Source organism: Morone saxatilis, unplaced genomic scaffold (genome assembly GCF_004916995.1).
Source record: "Morone saxatilis isolate NCDOM2014 unplaced genomic scaffold, NCSU_SB_2.0 Contig17, whole genome shotgun sequence".
NCBI classification, from domain to species: Eukaryota; Metazoa; Chordata; class Actinopteri; family Moronidae; genus Morone; species Morone saxatilis.
The window spans coordinates 19,972,821-19,988,861 of NW_023339729.1; the positions used below are offsets into that span (position 1 = coordinate 19,972,821).

The 16,041-nt window shown below is 41.3% G+C and overlaps 1 protein-coding gene across 8 annotated transcripts in view; it reads right to left on the reverse strand.

Moving 5' to 3' along the window:
• The window catches only part of gab1 (GRB2-associated binding protein 1), a 50,663-nt gene extending 35,882 nt beyond the window's left edge, over nt 1-14,781 (reverse strand). For 3 of the 8 annotated variants that reach the window (XM_035660933.1, XM_035660930.1, XM_035660929.1), the window contains exons 1-2: nt 14,313-14,781; nt 13,957-14,129 (exon numbers count right to left, since the gene is read on the reverse strand). In XM_035660933.1, the coding sequence (XP_035516826.1) occupies nt 13,957-14,028 (72 nt within the window). In that variant the 5' untranslated portion in view covers nt 14,029-14,129; nt 14,313-14,781. Of the gene's footprint in view, nt 1-1,525; nt 1,767-13,956; nt 14,130-14,312 lie in introns of those variants that run through there. The other 5 variants (XM_035660942.1, XM_035660931.1, XM_035660935.1 and 2 more) reach the window with 3 other exon arrangements.
• Nucleotides 14,782-16,041: the final 1,260 nt, after the last annotated feature.

Below are 16,041 nucleotides of genomic sequence, written 5' to 3' on the forward strand. Positions count from 1 at the left end.
GGGCAAAATCCAGATGGGCAATCATTACCTATTACCCAACGGGGGTAACAACATTAAGCTCAGGGCATGGAGAAATAGAGGTTGTGCATCCATTATGCGCACTGTGCTTAATTCCCCCCGGCCCAGTTTTTGTAAAAGTTGTAAACACATCAATAGAGTAAAGAAAAAAACGCATTATTTTTCTGCTTTTTAAAAAAAGGTTTTCTTGTCCACTTCATTGGAAGATCAAAGGAAATTCCCGTCACACCGATGCATGAAAATGACCTCAAATGATTGATTTCTTGGTGAAAAGACACCAGCTGCTTATGGAAGGAACAAGTATCTGACTGTCTTTATGTTTTAACTGCTCCTCTAATAAAGAAACATACCGACAGAAACTCAGTGTTACTCCCTGACTTGTACACTAACGCCACAATTACTATGACTCCTTTATACAACCAATGGGAATCTTTCCTGAAAATGATTCCCAGACTCAATGTACTTAATTACCCTTGTTCATACAGTGCCCTATTCAATCTGCATACTCTGAGGACGGGTTGTGAGGGCAGATGGCAGCCCACTCTCCGCCATGAGAACCAAAGCTGTGCTAGAGATAAAGACCGGCTCATCTGACTTCAGGATACGTTACTCCCCAAAACACAAGTTTATCACATCCCACAGTATCCTTCTTGTTTGGTCTTTCAGTTTTAATACGTTTTATTTATTTTTTTACCAGATAAGCAGGAGGTCAAAATGTTGCATGCTCGCTCCTTCGCAGCCTCGCCACTTTTATCCATGGCATTCTTTCTTTTGATTACCTGCTCTCTCCTGCCTTTGCTTCTCCTGCCCTCGCCAATCTAAGCTCTCGCACACAGTCACATGCACTTGTCAAAGCTGCATCGTTCGAATTCAACACATTCCTTTGACATGGCAGACTTGGTTCACATGATCACGCTGTTCCTTGACCGCTGACGAGAGGGGCTTGAACAATTCTCCTTTCAGCCCCTATTGACGTGTACACGGTCAAACAACGTTAAGTTAATGACACATACCAAATCTCATGCAAAAAAGTTCATATTTAAGATGTCTGAGAAAACACGGAATATAAAAAGCAGATTTTCATTTTTCACCACTGCTGCAGAACTGCTAGTGCAACGTGTAATGATTAGTAAGTTATTATATGCAACACAGATGTTGAGAGAGCTCTTATTCCTGAACCAAAACTGCCCCTTTAATCTCAGCTCAATTGCAAATGTGTTTGTTACACTAAAAAAAAACCTGTAACTAAACCTGCTGATCATAAAAGACTGGTGTTGGAAATTTCCTTTGCAACTTCACACAATGTACTGCACCAGGACATTACACCACCGAAGAATATTATTTACAGACCGTAACATTTTACACATATTATGAATTTTGCCCTTCATATTTTCTCTTGCATTTACCAGCATTACTGGTTGCCTGTATTCCAAACCAAAGAAAATAAATCTGGTTTCTTATAGTATTCCAAATTGTAATTTAAAGTCTAGTCATACAAATTACCGACCTTGAGCTCTGCTTGGACTTCAAACAGTTAGTAGCTGGTTATCCAAATGCCGTGGGCTCATAGTTGAGACAACGGTGGCCAAGGTATTCCACAGGTTTCACAGCAACATGCGTGAAAAGAAGAGCAGTGTGCCAGGGAAGGTTCAGAGAAATGCCAAGAAAGTAGGTGGACAGGGGGAGGAGGTCCTCCAGACACCCAGCTCCCAATCAGGCTGAAAACGAATGCTCTCTGAGAGCAGGGGTCTCTGCTGCATCTGTGTGTGTGTGCGCGTGTACATGTGTGCGAGTTTAACCATGTCCTCTGGCTTGAGGCCAGGCCAAAGATATCAGGCAGCACCATAGTAACTCTAATGCAATCAGGGATGGTGGCCACAACGGGACCAGTGGTGAATAGCAAAGAGCCATCCATCTTTCTCTGTCCATTTCTGTTTCTTCTGAGGATTCCTACTATGTTTAAAAGCCTAATAAAAACACAAATAAGGCCTAATGGCAATTAGACACAGACAGCATCTGTTTTATTGCCTGTCTGAGTCACAGTAACTTGGGAAATTACACAGGTCTGTAGCAATATTTCGCATCTAGTCTCCAGGCTGACACCCCAACACCCCCCTGTCTAACTCGGTCTGTCCTCAGGCCGGGACAAACATGCCCACATATTGGTGCACACACAGCACAGAGCAAGAGAAGAGAGGCAAAAACTACCATGACAGCAATGAGCTATATTAAGGGGTTGCAGACACAGCGGCTAGGGTCAGATCACACAGCACCACATAACTAGAGTGCCAGCTGCATCTGTCTGCGTGTGTGTGTGTGTGTTTGTAAAACGACAGGTGAGTTAAATGTGAAGAGACAGTCACGCATATTTCTACCTTCAAAACCTGATTACTCTAAACATTTTCAATCACTAAACTTCTCCAAGGGCTCAAATTAAGCAGTGGAATACAACAAATGTTTCCCTGAGAAAATCTCTTGAAAACTCGCCTGGAGAATCTGCAAACAGACAACACATGTTCAATCATCTGTACGACCTGCTGGGAATTATCTGGTACCCTGAAATAACAGATGCCAATGCAACTGTCATTTCATTCTTAGGCGCACAACTAGTAGAAGTCTTGAAACAGTGGAATTTTTCACTGTAATATCCCTGACGACATGAGTACACATTTTCCTTTCTAAAAAGTAGAATACGCCACAAAGAGGAAGCGTTGTAAAGGCCTAGGTCACAAGACATCTGGCAGCAATGGCTTCTCTTTGTCAGACTAACTTGATCATAAACATCACATTAGCTGATATTATTTCCATGACTTGGTAGAAGCCCTGAGGCAAGGTTATACCGATAACATCAAGTAAAGATGTAACTTGTGACGTCAAGTGTCACTGCCGATTTTAAATTTTTAACAGTCCAATAGGGCTTTACACATGCACACAGGACGGGAAGCCAGCAACAACATTCGATACTCAGATTTACAACTAGCTATCGCTTTCAGATTGATTGACAGGCCTTTGAATACAGAAGATAACACCACAGGGCAAAACAGGATTGCCAATTATTTTGATAATGAATTAATTACAAGTCTTTTTTAAGCAAAAATGCAAAAGATTTATTGGCTACAGCTTCTGTTTTGGTTAAAAATGTGAATATTTCATATCTATGATAATAAACTGAATCTCATTTGGTTTTGAACTAAGATCAGAAAAGTTAAGATAAACCTTTATTTACGGATGGATTAATTGAGAATATAATCAGATTTCAGGGTTTTGGAAACCACAAACCCGTTTAACATGAAGATGAAAGTGGGTCTCTTTTATTATACTAAGCTATCCAGCTAGTAACTCTGCTTCATTAGACAGCCTATAATCTTAATTATGATCATTTGAGTAATGCAACATTGCTTATTTTTCATCTCTAAGCCAAACTTCTCCATGTCTTTTTAAAAAGGATTATTAAATGCAGCATGGTCAACAGATCTTCTTTAAAACTAGCAGAGGGAGTGGCTGCATAAAAGTACAAACAGATCAACCTCCAAGCAAAGCTATGACATCTAATTTCATCAAGCAGGTGTGTGAAATCATCTGTGACCGTACCCGAACCCTGGGGACACTAAAGAGGTAGAAGTGCTTTCTATATCCAATGAGTTTAGAGGGCCTCCTGTTGGTGAGAACCAGGCTTTTGTCCACTGGTCACCCAGCTCAGTTCTCATGAGTTTGTGCACATCAAGCACCACATGCACACTTCTGCTGCATCTTTTTTGCTTAGGAAGGTTCCTAACTGAGTGAAATGAGCTAGAAGTATTTCAGATACAGCCAGGATAAGAGCTGTTTGAATTCTAAAAATGCAAAGGAAGGGCACTAATTGTTTCATTTCTTAGCCCCTTTAGCATCGGATACACTGGACCATCCTTTACCAAAAAAAAAAAAAAAGGCATAAATGTCATCCCACAATTCCTTGTGCCAGAAACATGTAAATCCAAAACTTATGGACATCCAAATCCATAAATATTTCTTCTCTGTCAACCCCTCTTAAGTTAGGAGTAACCTTAAGAACAAGCATATTGAATTTCTAGTCAACATCATATCTCATCATCATAAATGCTGATAAACGCTGACTCGTTTTCAACAACATCCATTTGGTTGTTACTTCCTAGGATTGATAGAAAGCACCTTTTGTATGAATTGAAAACATCATTTCTTAGCAGGTGTGATTCAGTTTTGGAAAGGAAACCTTACTTGTCTTGCATGTTGTGTAAATAAAGTTGGTTTAAAAGAAAAATCCTAGTGTAAGTGCAGTCGGAGCCTCTTAGCGCCGCGGTTTTCTCTTCCCAAGTCCTCGTGAATTCTCCTTCGCATCACCTTCTCAAAGTGTTTAGGAAAAGACGTAAGAGATGACTCTCTGATTATTCGCAGCCCTCAGCTCCCGCTCAACAGGTGTCTGCAGACGTCTATGGTCGTTGCAGCGACAGTGATCATAAAGCTTACTTACGTTATGTTACCTATGGACTTTTAAAGAGCGTATGCATCATGAGGGCTTTCAAAGTTTTTACAATTCTTTAGTGAGTCACTGATCACAAGTGAGTCATAGTAACATCTTTTGTGTCAGAGTATGTAACACCTAGAGAAACACAGCATGGCACACAGCCTGCAAAATCAGGTTCACCATCACACTGGTTATCATCCTCCTTTATTAAGAGAGCAATTACCGATTGGAGTTGATGAAAATGGGGTAAATTGAAAAAAAAGATAAAAGTAGAGAATACAAACAAAGATAACAATATAGAGGCAGAGATAGAGAATAAGAGGGAGAGAGTATAGGACCCCTCCTCCTCTCTCTTCACCCGCCATCTGGTAGCCATCAGTGCCTCACACAGGAAGGGGCGGCCATGCCTTGCTGGGGCGCCAGGGAGCGGCTCCTCTTCCCCCCCGGTGCTGCAGAAACAACAATCGGCCAGTGCAGTTGCATTGCGTTGCATTGTAGCGCAGTGCAGTCCAGTCCAGTCGATCCGAGCCTAAGCTGAACGTCCAGCAGGCCAGCAAAGAGGAGCACAGAGCAACCTCACATTCCTGCTGTCTGCGCCTGCCAAGAAGAGCTGGGAACGGAAAGAAAGAGGGAGAGAACAGAGAGCTGCTCTCACTGGACGCTGCCTAATGGCGTTGCTTAGAGAAGCACGCCAGTCTCTCTCATCCCGTTGGAATTCACTTCACTCTCCTCAACATGATGACAAATTTATTGATTACCATTGTGGTATATCCCAGCCTCCACGTCACTGCATACATATTTATAGTCCTACACCATTAGTCTTGCAGCAGTTTCCTTGCGTTGCAAAAATTCAGGGAATGCACATTATCATAAATTTGGCCCTACTTCTGTTTGTCCTTTTTTTTTTCTCTTCTCAAACAGCACACACACACACACACACACACCAATCCGATGAGAACAGAGACCCTTACAGTCTCTCGGTCTGGTTTGTGTAGACCATCTTTGGCCATCTGTGTTCTCCTACTAGCCCTGTTCTATGTCAAGAACAAACTACAACTACACTCTGGAAATAGAAAGCAGCCTTATGACACACTATTTTTACTGCCTGGTGTCATTAGCTGAACAGTTGAAACATGAGAAACAATGCGACGCAAGTATGAGAGACTTTTGCCTTCAAACTGAATCTGTGTCACATCGGTGAATATGAGAATCGTCCTGATCCATGCGGAGAAATGGAAATGCACATGATGACGTGTACAATTAGCCCTGGCAAATAGTTGAGAGGTTTCTGTCATCTGCATTTAATAATAGCTGCACTTGAAACTGTTCGACTTGGCACGGTGACAAATAGCACAATAGGATCGTTTTACGACTCAGCAGAATCATATTCCAGCAGAAAACAGAACTCGCAATCTGTTCCCAAGTTTCAAACAGGAAAACCAAGCCTGCATGAGAACCAGTTCTCCAGTCACTCGGTGAGCTGCTGGTGGACTTGGCACACAGGACGGTAAACAGCTGCACCAGGCAAAAAGAGACACATCTGTTTACAAAATGCTCCATGTCAGCCTTGACCTACCAATTAAATCCGACAATCTCAGTGCGCCGCTAAGGCAACGCATCAAGGTTTAAAGAAGGATACAATAACATAATTCAAAGCTGTTTGGGGGCAATGAGAATAAATTGTATGCAGTGCCAGTATAATCAGTATAACCTGATCCTATTATTATATTATATTATATTATATTATATTATATTATATTATATTATATTATATTGTCTCCGGGGCCTCTGCAATATACATGTGCAATTTACAATGCAAATTTACACTTCTATATAGGGTTTTGTGCAATTTGCTCTCACTTTCTCTTTTATATAGGGTCTTATGCACTTTCTTTTTATTTCTAGAGAAGTATATGTTTTATAGATATATGTGTCTTTCTTGTGTGTCTTTTTAAACGTGACTTGACTCTCTGAGCAAACAACCGCACAAGAGTTCCTATGTGTGCAAGCACAAATGGCAAATAAAGTTCATGAATCTTGAAGATTTAGTTACATAAATGACAGCAGACTATTTAAAAGGTCCAGTATGTAACATTTAGGAGATTTTATTGGCAGAAATTGTACAAATCATTCATATAGGTACATTTTCATTAGCGTATAAACTACCTGAAAATAAGAGTCGTATTTTCGTTGCCTCTGAATGAGCAATTTTTATCTACAGAGGGAGCAGGTCCTCTTCCGCCCAGGACTAACAAACGAAACACTGCCTCTACATAGGGCCGTCCGTGTTTTTCAAGGCCACCGTAGTTTCTCGTACACACTTAGAGGCGGCAGTTCAGGTGAGTTTGTTGTAATCTGCATCTACATTGCTAGATGCCACAAAAGGCTGATACTTTGAGCCTGCAACCTCGTCTGCGCTGGTGCGTCTGTGTTGCTCTGCAAATAATGCTAGTTGGTGGTGGGGTTTTTATGCCACTGTGTTGAGTTTCTTTGCGTACTTTATGGGAACTGAAATTCTCCCTCGTCTCTCTCCTCAGTCTGTCTTGGGTTTTCCTCGCTTACATTTTTCAAGTAATATTCACAGCTTGTTGAACACTTATATTTGGTGTGTTTATACAAACACACTAAATTGTGCTGTGACCTTTGGGTTAATTCCACCGTTTTAAACTTTACACTACAGCAAAGCTCTTGATAGAGAAGCCAAACAGATGGCAGCTAAACAATCATCTTCAGTTTCAATAACAATGGTTTACTGCCCTTTGAAAAGTAATTCCATCGCTCAAGAATCTGCACGGAAGGTTATGCATGCAAGTATCTAGTTTACAAAAGATGATCTACTGAAAAAGAAACAGCGTAAGTGAGCAAAAATTAAGACAAAGGCTAGTAATGACTCAAGGTTAGTTTAATCTACCTTTGTGTCTTCTGAATTACTTGTATTGTTCTGATGCAGACAACCAGATCCTGCTGTAGATGATCACTTGACAACAGAAACAGCAGGGAGACAAAGACACCACGGGCCAGATACACTGATATACAGTATATACACACACATAAAACTCTGTGTGGATTCACTCTGTACCCACAAAGACAATAAGAAATATGTATATGTATTATTTACGCAGGGAAACAATGAGTTAACCAAAATAGATGAATCTGGTTGATTTATCTTTAACTGGACGGCCCCTTTGGGTGTTTGGAGTGATGTGTAATTCATGTTTCAAAACGGCTGTCACATAAAGCTACGATGGATAACACATACATAAAGAAAACTGTAAAATAGAGATCTGATGTTCATTAAACATTTCAAATATAATCTCACTTATGGGAGGCTGCAACAGACTGCTGAGACGTTTACCACGCACACTGCCAACTTTCAGAGGCCTGTGCTCTTACTGGCTGTTTTGTTTTTGTGGCTGTGTTTTCCCTTTGTGGTGCAATGACATGAATTCAGGCTATAAATATCCAGAAGAAAATGGAGACAATGTTCACTTCCATTGTGTTTTAAAACACCAGTTCGGGTCATAAAAGATTTCAACAACTGAACAAAAGAAAAAATGTTTTCAATCAAAGCTCTGCTGATAAAATAATCAATTATCAAGGAATAAGGAACCTGTAATATATGTCTGAGTCCTTACCATGCTGGTTACCAATTGGGCTACGATGCAACTGATCCGCTCTGTCTTTGGACACAATGACAACAGTCTGGGACAAAAGTGGGCCGGTAAGGAGAACTATTGTAGTAGCACAGATATTAATATTTAATGGTTATTTGTTTGTAATGGACATTAAATAATTAATGGCACATTGCAAGCCATTTTCAAGCTGTGGCAGATCCTCCAGCAGTAGTCTTCTCGCTCAAATGGAGAGCTGCGTTGTTGTGGCAGTCGGGACACGGCCCAGTCGTTTTTCTTTGTTAGCCTAAGAGGCTAACGCTGCACAAGTACGCCTCTGTTGCGTCCCGTTCAGTTTGCTTGTTTGTTTGTTTCTTCAAGCATGTGGGGAGGGGGTTAAACATGAAGTGAGTGCTTGTTCTCTGTTCCACTTGCTAAGCAGATTTAATGAATCCTCTACTTAATCAAAGAGCTGTGCCTTTGTTTTCATTCGACCGAGCTGTCACATTCGCTGCAAACACATTTCTCTTTACTTTGCAAATGACGGCTGTTTCCAGTCAGCCACAGACAGAAGTAATGGCTTACGGTCACAGTGGTGTATACTGTAAATGCATTTCCCCCCCCAGCTGAGAGGACTCGAGACCAGCGTGGAGCATGTCCTCAGTCTCCCTTTACAGTCATCAAAGAAGGACCTTCAGGGTTCAATATTTTCCTTCTTCCGGTCTTTCCAGCAGCACTGAGGCCCTGTTAAAGGCTGGACCGAGTGTATAACAAAAATCCTTATCTGGTTCTAATGGGTACATGCCAATTCACTACACATATAATGATCCTCGTCCATATACTGGAGCTGGGAGGAAAGAAATGAAAAAACACCAAGTCAAATTAGCAATGTAATCAATATTGCTGTAATTTTAAAGATTTACCTCAGTGAGGATAAACTAAAAATATATTTGGACAATAATGCTGTATACTATATGATCAACTGAAAGAGTTATGTTTTGCATATACCTAACTATTCAAAGATGAGTGGTAGTCCTTATTGTGTCTTTGTTATAAATTCAGATGGAGAATAAATGTGGGACAAAATGGAAGCATGTATGTCCCTATAAACACTGGGTGTTGCAGTACTTTTCTCTGGAAAGGAGCTCAGAAACATACAGACGTCGGCTAAATTGGGTTAGTGGCCCACCCCTAATGTCCATTTCGGTAAGTCTGTGGTTCATATTCCTTTTATTACAGCGGGGTATTGCTGCCAACCATGACAAAAGATATCTGCCCAGTTTTACATTATGAGATCATTTTCGTGTTTTTTTATGTTTTATGACATATTTTCTTGCCATTACCGGATATTTTCTTGTCACATCATCACATCACTTCATCTCGTTAGGCCTGTATTACAAACTTTTCTCGTTAGAACGTGATAAGCTGGTATCTTGTTTAAACAAGAAACTTAGATTTGAGGAGAGATTGTCGCCTACATCGGCTAGAAAAAAAAAAATATACAGTGACATATAGTATTTGATGCTTGGGATGAGACACAGTCAAAGTATGGAGGTTGTCCCGGAGTGACAGGGTGGACAGGTCAGCGCCTGACACAGACGGACAGTCACAGCGGGGGCGTAGCGGTAAACACTGAATCTTATTATTTACTGAAGTTTACTGCATACAGACATCTACACCTCATAAGGCTCATTAGGTACAGTGTGTGGTCGGGACAGGTAGACAGGTCTTAGAGGTTAGGACACTGTTCTTTGGTGCTGATGAGAGAGAGAGAGAGAGAGAGAGTTTAACCGAACACCACACAATGTCATTTCACATAATGATATCGTGTGGCAGTGTATTGTCACGGCCGCACTATCTGTGGCCCTCGGCAGAAATTCACAAATTGAAAGGTAAGAGAAACGAAAGAGGGAAAAGGAGAACCAGATGGAAAATGCAGTGTCGATGAAAAGGAAACCCGCAGAGGATACACTCAGGACAAACTCTGGCTGAGAAAAGTCCTACAAAAGCAATTGTGGTTAGATACCTTCATGCTGCCCCTGAATGAGACATTAATGGCCAGGAAGCGTTGACTCTTTCTCGGAGAATTCTGACTGCAAAAATGAAATAATCCACTTCAAAGGCCGTACTGTAAATACTGCACACATTCTGTTTATTATATGTAAAAGATGATTAAGTTGTTTATGAGACGAAAGAAAAAAAACCCAGAGAAATTACACTAATTCAATTGTCCCACTGCTTGTATCGGCAGTAAAATGTAAGTATTGTTTCTGAGCTGTAAACACTGGTGACAGTAAGTTTTAGTAACTCTTTTGGGACTAATGTTTCTCGTCTTGATGATCAATGACTCAGCAGCATGACGTTGCTCTATTGGTCCACATCATTGTCTAGCGTGTGTCAAGCCCATGACGGCTAGGGCTGCTCCGATGCAGGCAGGTCTGCCGAACCGCATTCACCTTTGAGCTCCACCAATCAGCAGCAGCTACTCAGGGGCAAACTTTGCCCTGAGTGGTTAATCAGGTAAGCAGGGGCCCCGACGTAAGAGTCTCCCGCTGCTCCGTCTGGAGATGGGACTAATAAAAGAGCGCTGACGGAGGTGGCGGCATGTTCACGCTACTGTAATGTTTTCTTTTCCTCGGTTTGTTTTTTTCAATTCAGTCATTAAACCACATGTTCGGCTGAACAACGCCGGGTACTCCATTTGTTTCAGAACAAATGAGGTTTTTCTTATGTGATTTTTCCTTGATTATTTGTTTAGTAAGATAAAGACGACTGGGTTCTCTCTGATAAAGTGTTAAACTGTGAAACGAGTGTATAAAAGGTTTACTGCGTCTACTTAGTTGACTGGCACCAATGATAAACACGGAATATCTGGTAATATGAATGGTTTTCTGCTCTTTTCTATTAACCGATATCATTTTAAACCAGTTTGGTATTTGTGTGTATCTCACTGTAATGTCACCACTTTCTGAGCAGACCCTCAAAAGGTGATGACAGACAAATCAAGTAAAGCAAACATGTGAAATGGCGATCATAAAACAGATAATATTAGTAGAAAACATAGCAAACTATGGTTTTAATTGAAGGACGAGGTGAAGACGAAGCTAGCAGAAATGTGACAAAGACTTCCGTTGTTTGTCTTCCAAGTATAAATGGGACATTTATACTGATACTGATATTTGACGTGTGTGCGATACATCTAATATCCACTCAAATGATGACAGACAAAGAAAAGCAGAGTCATGAGGACGCGGTGTCGCTGCCAAACAGAGCCTCGGCCTCGCTGCCTTCTCCTCCCAGACACAGAGGAAGCTGAAGGCTTGTATTCATTTTCTCTTAAAGCTCACTGGGTTGTGTTGTGATCTAAAATGTATGTGAAGTGAATACAGTTAACTAAGGCATAGGGGTATGTAACTATAATGGTCTCGGTCTCAAGAGACATCACTGAGAGCCACTGGTTTAGTCTACGTACCAGTGACATGAAGACGACGTCACCGGACTGAACCATAAGATTTGACTATGGCTGACATTCAGAGCAGTAATCACAAGCGAACTTTTTAACTTTTTTTTAACAGATCAGATTGTGTGACTGCCACCGAACACGACACACACTTACACACAACTTTGGATTTATACAACCTCAGATATTTAAGCGTTCAACCTAAAGCTGGAGCTTAAACGTAAGCTGATCACTGTGCCAATGACACTAAATGTTGTGTAATCCAGGAAACACAGTTAACTTACTCTTGACAATCTCTTGATATCACTTTTTTTTTAATTTTTTTTTAAATAGAAACAACGAAATAGAATCAAACATGTCACCAGGATTATCCAAATCACCAACAACAATTCCTAGATTCGGCCACAAAATGATCCCAGCCTACAACCACAGTGCTTCATTACCGGCTGCGTGACTTCTACAGTAGAAAATAATGAACTTCTCTATTTATTTTTGGCATCTACTCAAACAGCTGGTGGTCAGTTCCCAGATAGGTAACAGTTTACCCATTTGTCATCCGCCAAAAAAGGACACTCAGCACTTCCATGGATTACAAAGCCTCATGTGACAAAGCACAACGGCCTTTCACAGCGAGCCACCCACTTATGTGTGCAGGAGTCTCTTTGAATGGTAGCAGCTCACATTTTTGTGATTTTACTCATGTTTAGGTACTAAAATGAAAACAAATCAATGTTCACTACATGTCATATATCGGGCAACAGCTACAGCTGTCAATCAAGATCCTCATTTCTAGTCAGAAGGGGGGAAAAAACAAAAAAAGTGGGATAGTGGTTTCCTGTGTTTGTTTACCTTATTGGTTTGTGATGGCTAACCATTAATTTACAATGCAAACATCCAACAAAACAATCCACTAGAACGGACCACAGATATTTTCATAACAAAACAAGCTGTAATGTAGTTTGCCGGTCAGCTGTAAACTACTGTAAACCTTCTTCTCTATAAAACCAGCATCAGAGCAGTTCTCATGCTCCTCAAGAGATACTGTGAGACTTTCTGCCACGGTGTTCAGAAAACAGCTATGAAACCGGAGCAGCTAGTTGCTTTATCCCCCTGAGAACAATCAAGTCATCCACCCGCCTGCTGTTAATCTACCGAGAAAGAACAATTTCGGGTGATTGTGGCTAAAAATGGTTTCTGGAGATTATTTCAAGTGATGCAGAAGTGAGAAGATTCAGAAGAGAGATTATTAAGTTCTTAGCAGCCCATAATGTACATCAGGGTGACCTCGGAGAACTAAAAAATGGTTACTTCTTCCTACTAATTGTAAATAAAATGTCATTTCTGGTCAGAGTTGTGAAGCTGTCATAAAAGGCTAAAATGCTCACAATAAGGTAGTGAACTGGGATTTTGAACCGGGGAAAAGCTCTGCTGTCTTTGTGGCTAGATTTTAGCTTTATTGCTTTCAGAAAAAACACTTCATTGGACCTGTGGTTTCTGTGAAAACACCCCTCCTCTCAGGTTGCGGGCCTTGTAATTCAAATATCAATAACGGAGATATCCACTGACCCAGAAGGAAAGCGTGAAGACCCGACAGCCAACATGTGCCACTTAACTTATTTGCTTTTCCAAGAGAATCGCACACAAAGCAGTGACGATTCAGCGCCAGCGTGACAGATTAGATGGAGAAAGATTGTCCTTTAAGCGTACGAGTGCTCAGTCCGTGTAGGGTTGTAAACATTAATACTGGCAGTCACAGTGGCTCTGACACTACACTTCATTATGCACATGGGACAACTCTCTAGAAACACTGCAATTCGCAGGAATGGGGTCATCCTTTGATGTGGTCCGCAGTTGTTTTGTAAATCATTTAACCCCTTTGGCGTGACCATCTACCGCCTCTGACACAGGGAGAACTGACTGCGACGGCACAAGCTTCCCAGGCTGATCCATGTGTTGTGTTATTGGTCCAAGTAAACCCTCAGAGGTACGGCTGGGAGGCTGGATTGCTGCGTGGTGGCGTGAAGAAGCCATTAAAGGAGGCTGTCTGGTCATGAAAAGCTCTGACACAAAACAAACAACAACAACGTGTCCTGCAAAACAAGAACCTCCTGCCTGCTAACTCGCAGGTGAAGTCACTTTCACTGACAGGAAACTGAGCTCGGAGTAATCCCACACCGTCTCAGGACTCAGAAAAAAACTTTTAAGGAGTTGAAATGAACACAAGATGAGGCCTACACACTGTGTGTCACCGTGCCCAGCGCACACATGAACAGTGTCCAAAGGGAGGGAAAAAAGCAGGCACATTTATTTTTTTTATTATTCTTGTTTTGTCTCTAACAGGTTTACTTTATTACAACGTAACACATAGGATATAAAAGTGCACTTACGTAACGTCTCAACTTTTTTTCAGGAGGAGACTTTCTCAGCCACCCTGAGCACACCACATCTCCCCCACTCATATCGGCTCCCTTTTCTCTCTCTTGCTCTCCCCCCCCTGGAGTTTCTGAGCGGAGAGATTTCTGTTTGGGCTTCGTTTGTTTTTGGGAGTGTCTTCTCGTACCTGAGGAAAAAACAAAAAACAAATGTTGACACAAAGCTCAAACGGTGGAAGTTGGAAGTACACACACACACACACACACACAAAAAGTGTAATAAAAAATGTAGTATTTGTGTATTTTTTTGTTTTGTTTTGTTTTAAAAGAGCGATGAATACCATCACCCCTTTTCTCGAAAGTCGACTCACCGACAAGGCAGTTCTCTGAAATGCACAGACCAGATTTTTTTCCACGAGTTGTAGTCAAATAGACGGATATATCCTGAGCTCGGAGTTGATAGAAACCTCCGCGGCACCGCCTTTTGTACAAATATCAACGGTGACTTGTGTATTTTGCTCAAACTGGAACGCTGTGGGGGCAAAAAACAGGCGCAGGCAAACTGAGAGTCGCTAAGTTTTTTTTTTTTTTTTGGTTTGTTATATGTAACGCTTCATGCTAATTCCCGTCAAAGTGGAGCGATTCCCAGTTGGGCGAGATCTGATGTAAATGTCCCACAGTGTACCGCTGCATAGTTGTCGTTGTTCGGCGCAAATTAAAAACAATCTTCACCGTAAACACAGTGGTTCCGCCGAGCTTCCCTACCAGTTTACTCCCATGGTTCCTTAATTATGATTGACAGGGTGGCTTCGTCTTTCCCTCAACTCACCCTCCTTGGGAAACATGGTGGCGTCAAGCTAACAGGCCTAATGGCGGGAGGCCGGAAGTTCAGGGGTTCTAATGTCAAAATAAAGGTTTGGCGCGTCCAGAACGTTTGTTTCAACGGCTATTGTACCGGTGTTAACGGTCCAAACGGACAACGATTTAACGTTAAGTCGTTGTTGATTAATAGTTGGCTGTCTATCTAACTATCTATGTTCATTTGCTCAGTCTTTTAGTTATCAATGCGTCTGCTGATTTGGTAAAATGGGATTCTTTTATAATTAGGAACAATTGTATTTTCATTCGTAGATTACAGAACCTCCCTTAAATGTAAAAATTTCATAATTACGACGCAAAACACGTTCCTTCAACGCGTCCTCCCAGCGGAATGTTCTTCATTGGGACATTTGTTTTGAAAGGTTGCCACCGGATGTTGCAGTCTTGTAGCTCCGCTCGCTTTTATAGTAGTTTTAAGGACGAAACGGGGAGGCGGCGGCGTGCAGGGAAAACTGTAGAGCTCCAACCATGGGACATGTAGTTCAAAAATCGTTTATGTACCGTCCCAAACAACAGCAAACGACTGTAGGGCGGTTTGATAGATGAAAGGTGGTGTAATAAAGCTATATGGACCTCCGGGCGAAGACAGAAAGTGGCCTCAAACTGTTGAAGAAAAGACAAAGAAACGAGCCACCTCAGTGTGAACCGAAAGCTCCCAAGAAATGATTGCACTGCTAAACTACACTATCCATAATGCGCGTTTATTCCCTAAAGAAAACTCGCCATAAAAATCATGTATTGTTTGAATTGAATTTATTGACCCATCCTTAGTTACATGTAGGTAGATTTTTGTCATTTATTTTATTTGAAGTGTATTCAGTAGTGTTTTAAAGGCTGCTTGTCCAACACTAAAGTGTTAAGAAAAAGGTTTGTAAAAATAATATTGATCTGGTTTACCATATCTGATCAATGTATTGGACTCACTGGCAAAGCAGTGTTTGCCATGGACTTAGATTGGTATCCGAGGAATCTTATTGGAATGCTATTGTAATGGTAAACACTTCCCCCAAAGGATGTTCCCTGTTAGTCTGTGATTAATGACTTCGCTATTGTACAGGCACATTGCCTCTTTCAACAGCCCTCTGTATGGATGAAGAAATACGGAGCAATTAGAAGCTGTATATACAAAACACCAATTCCAGTTAATGACTTATTTTCATGATATCATATTTAACACAACAGCCACTGCAGTTGTGTTTTAAAGTCAAATAGCTTGTGTGC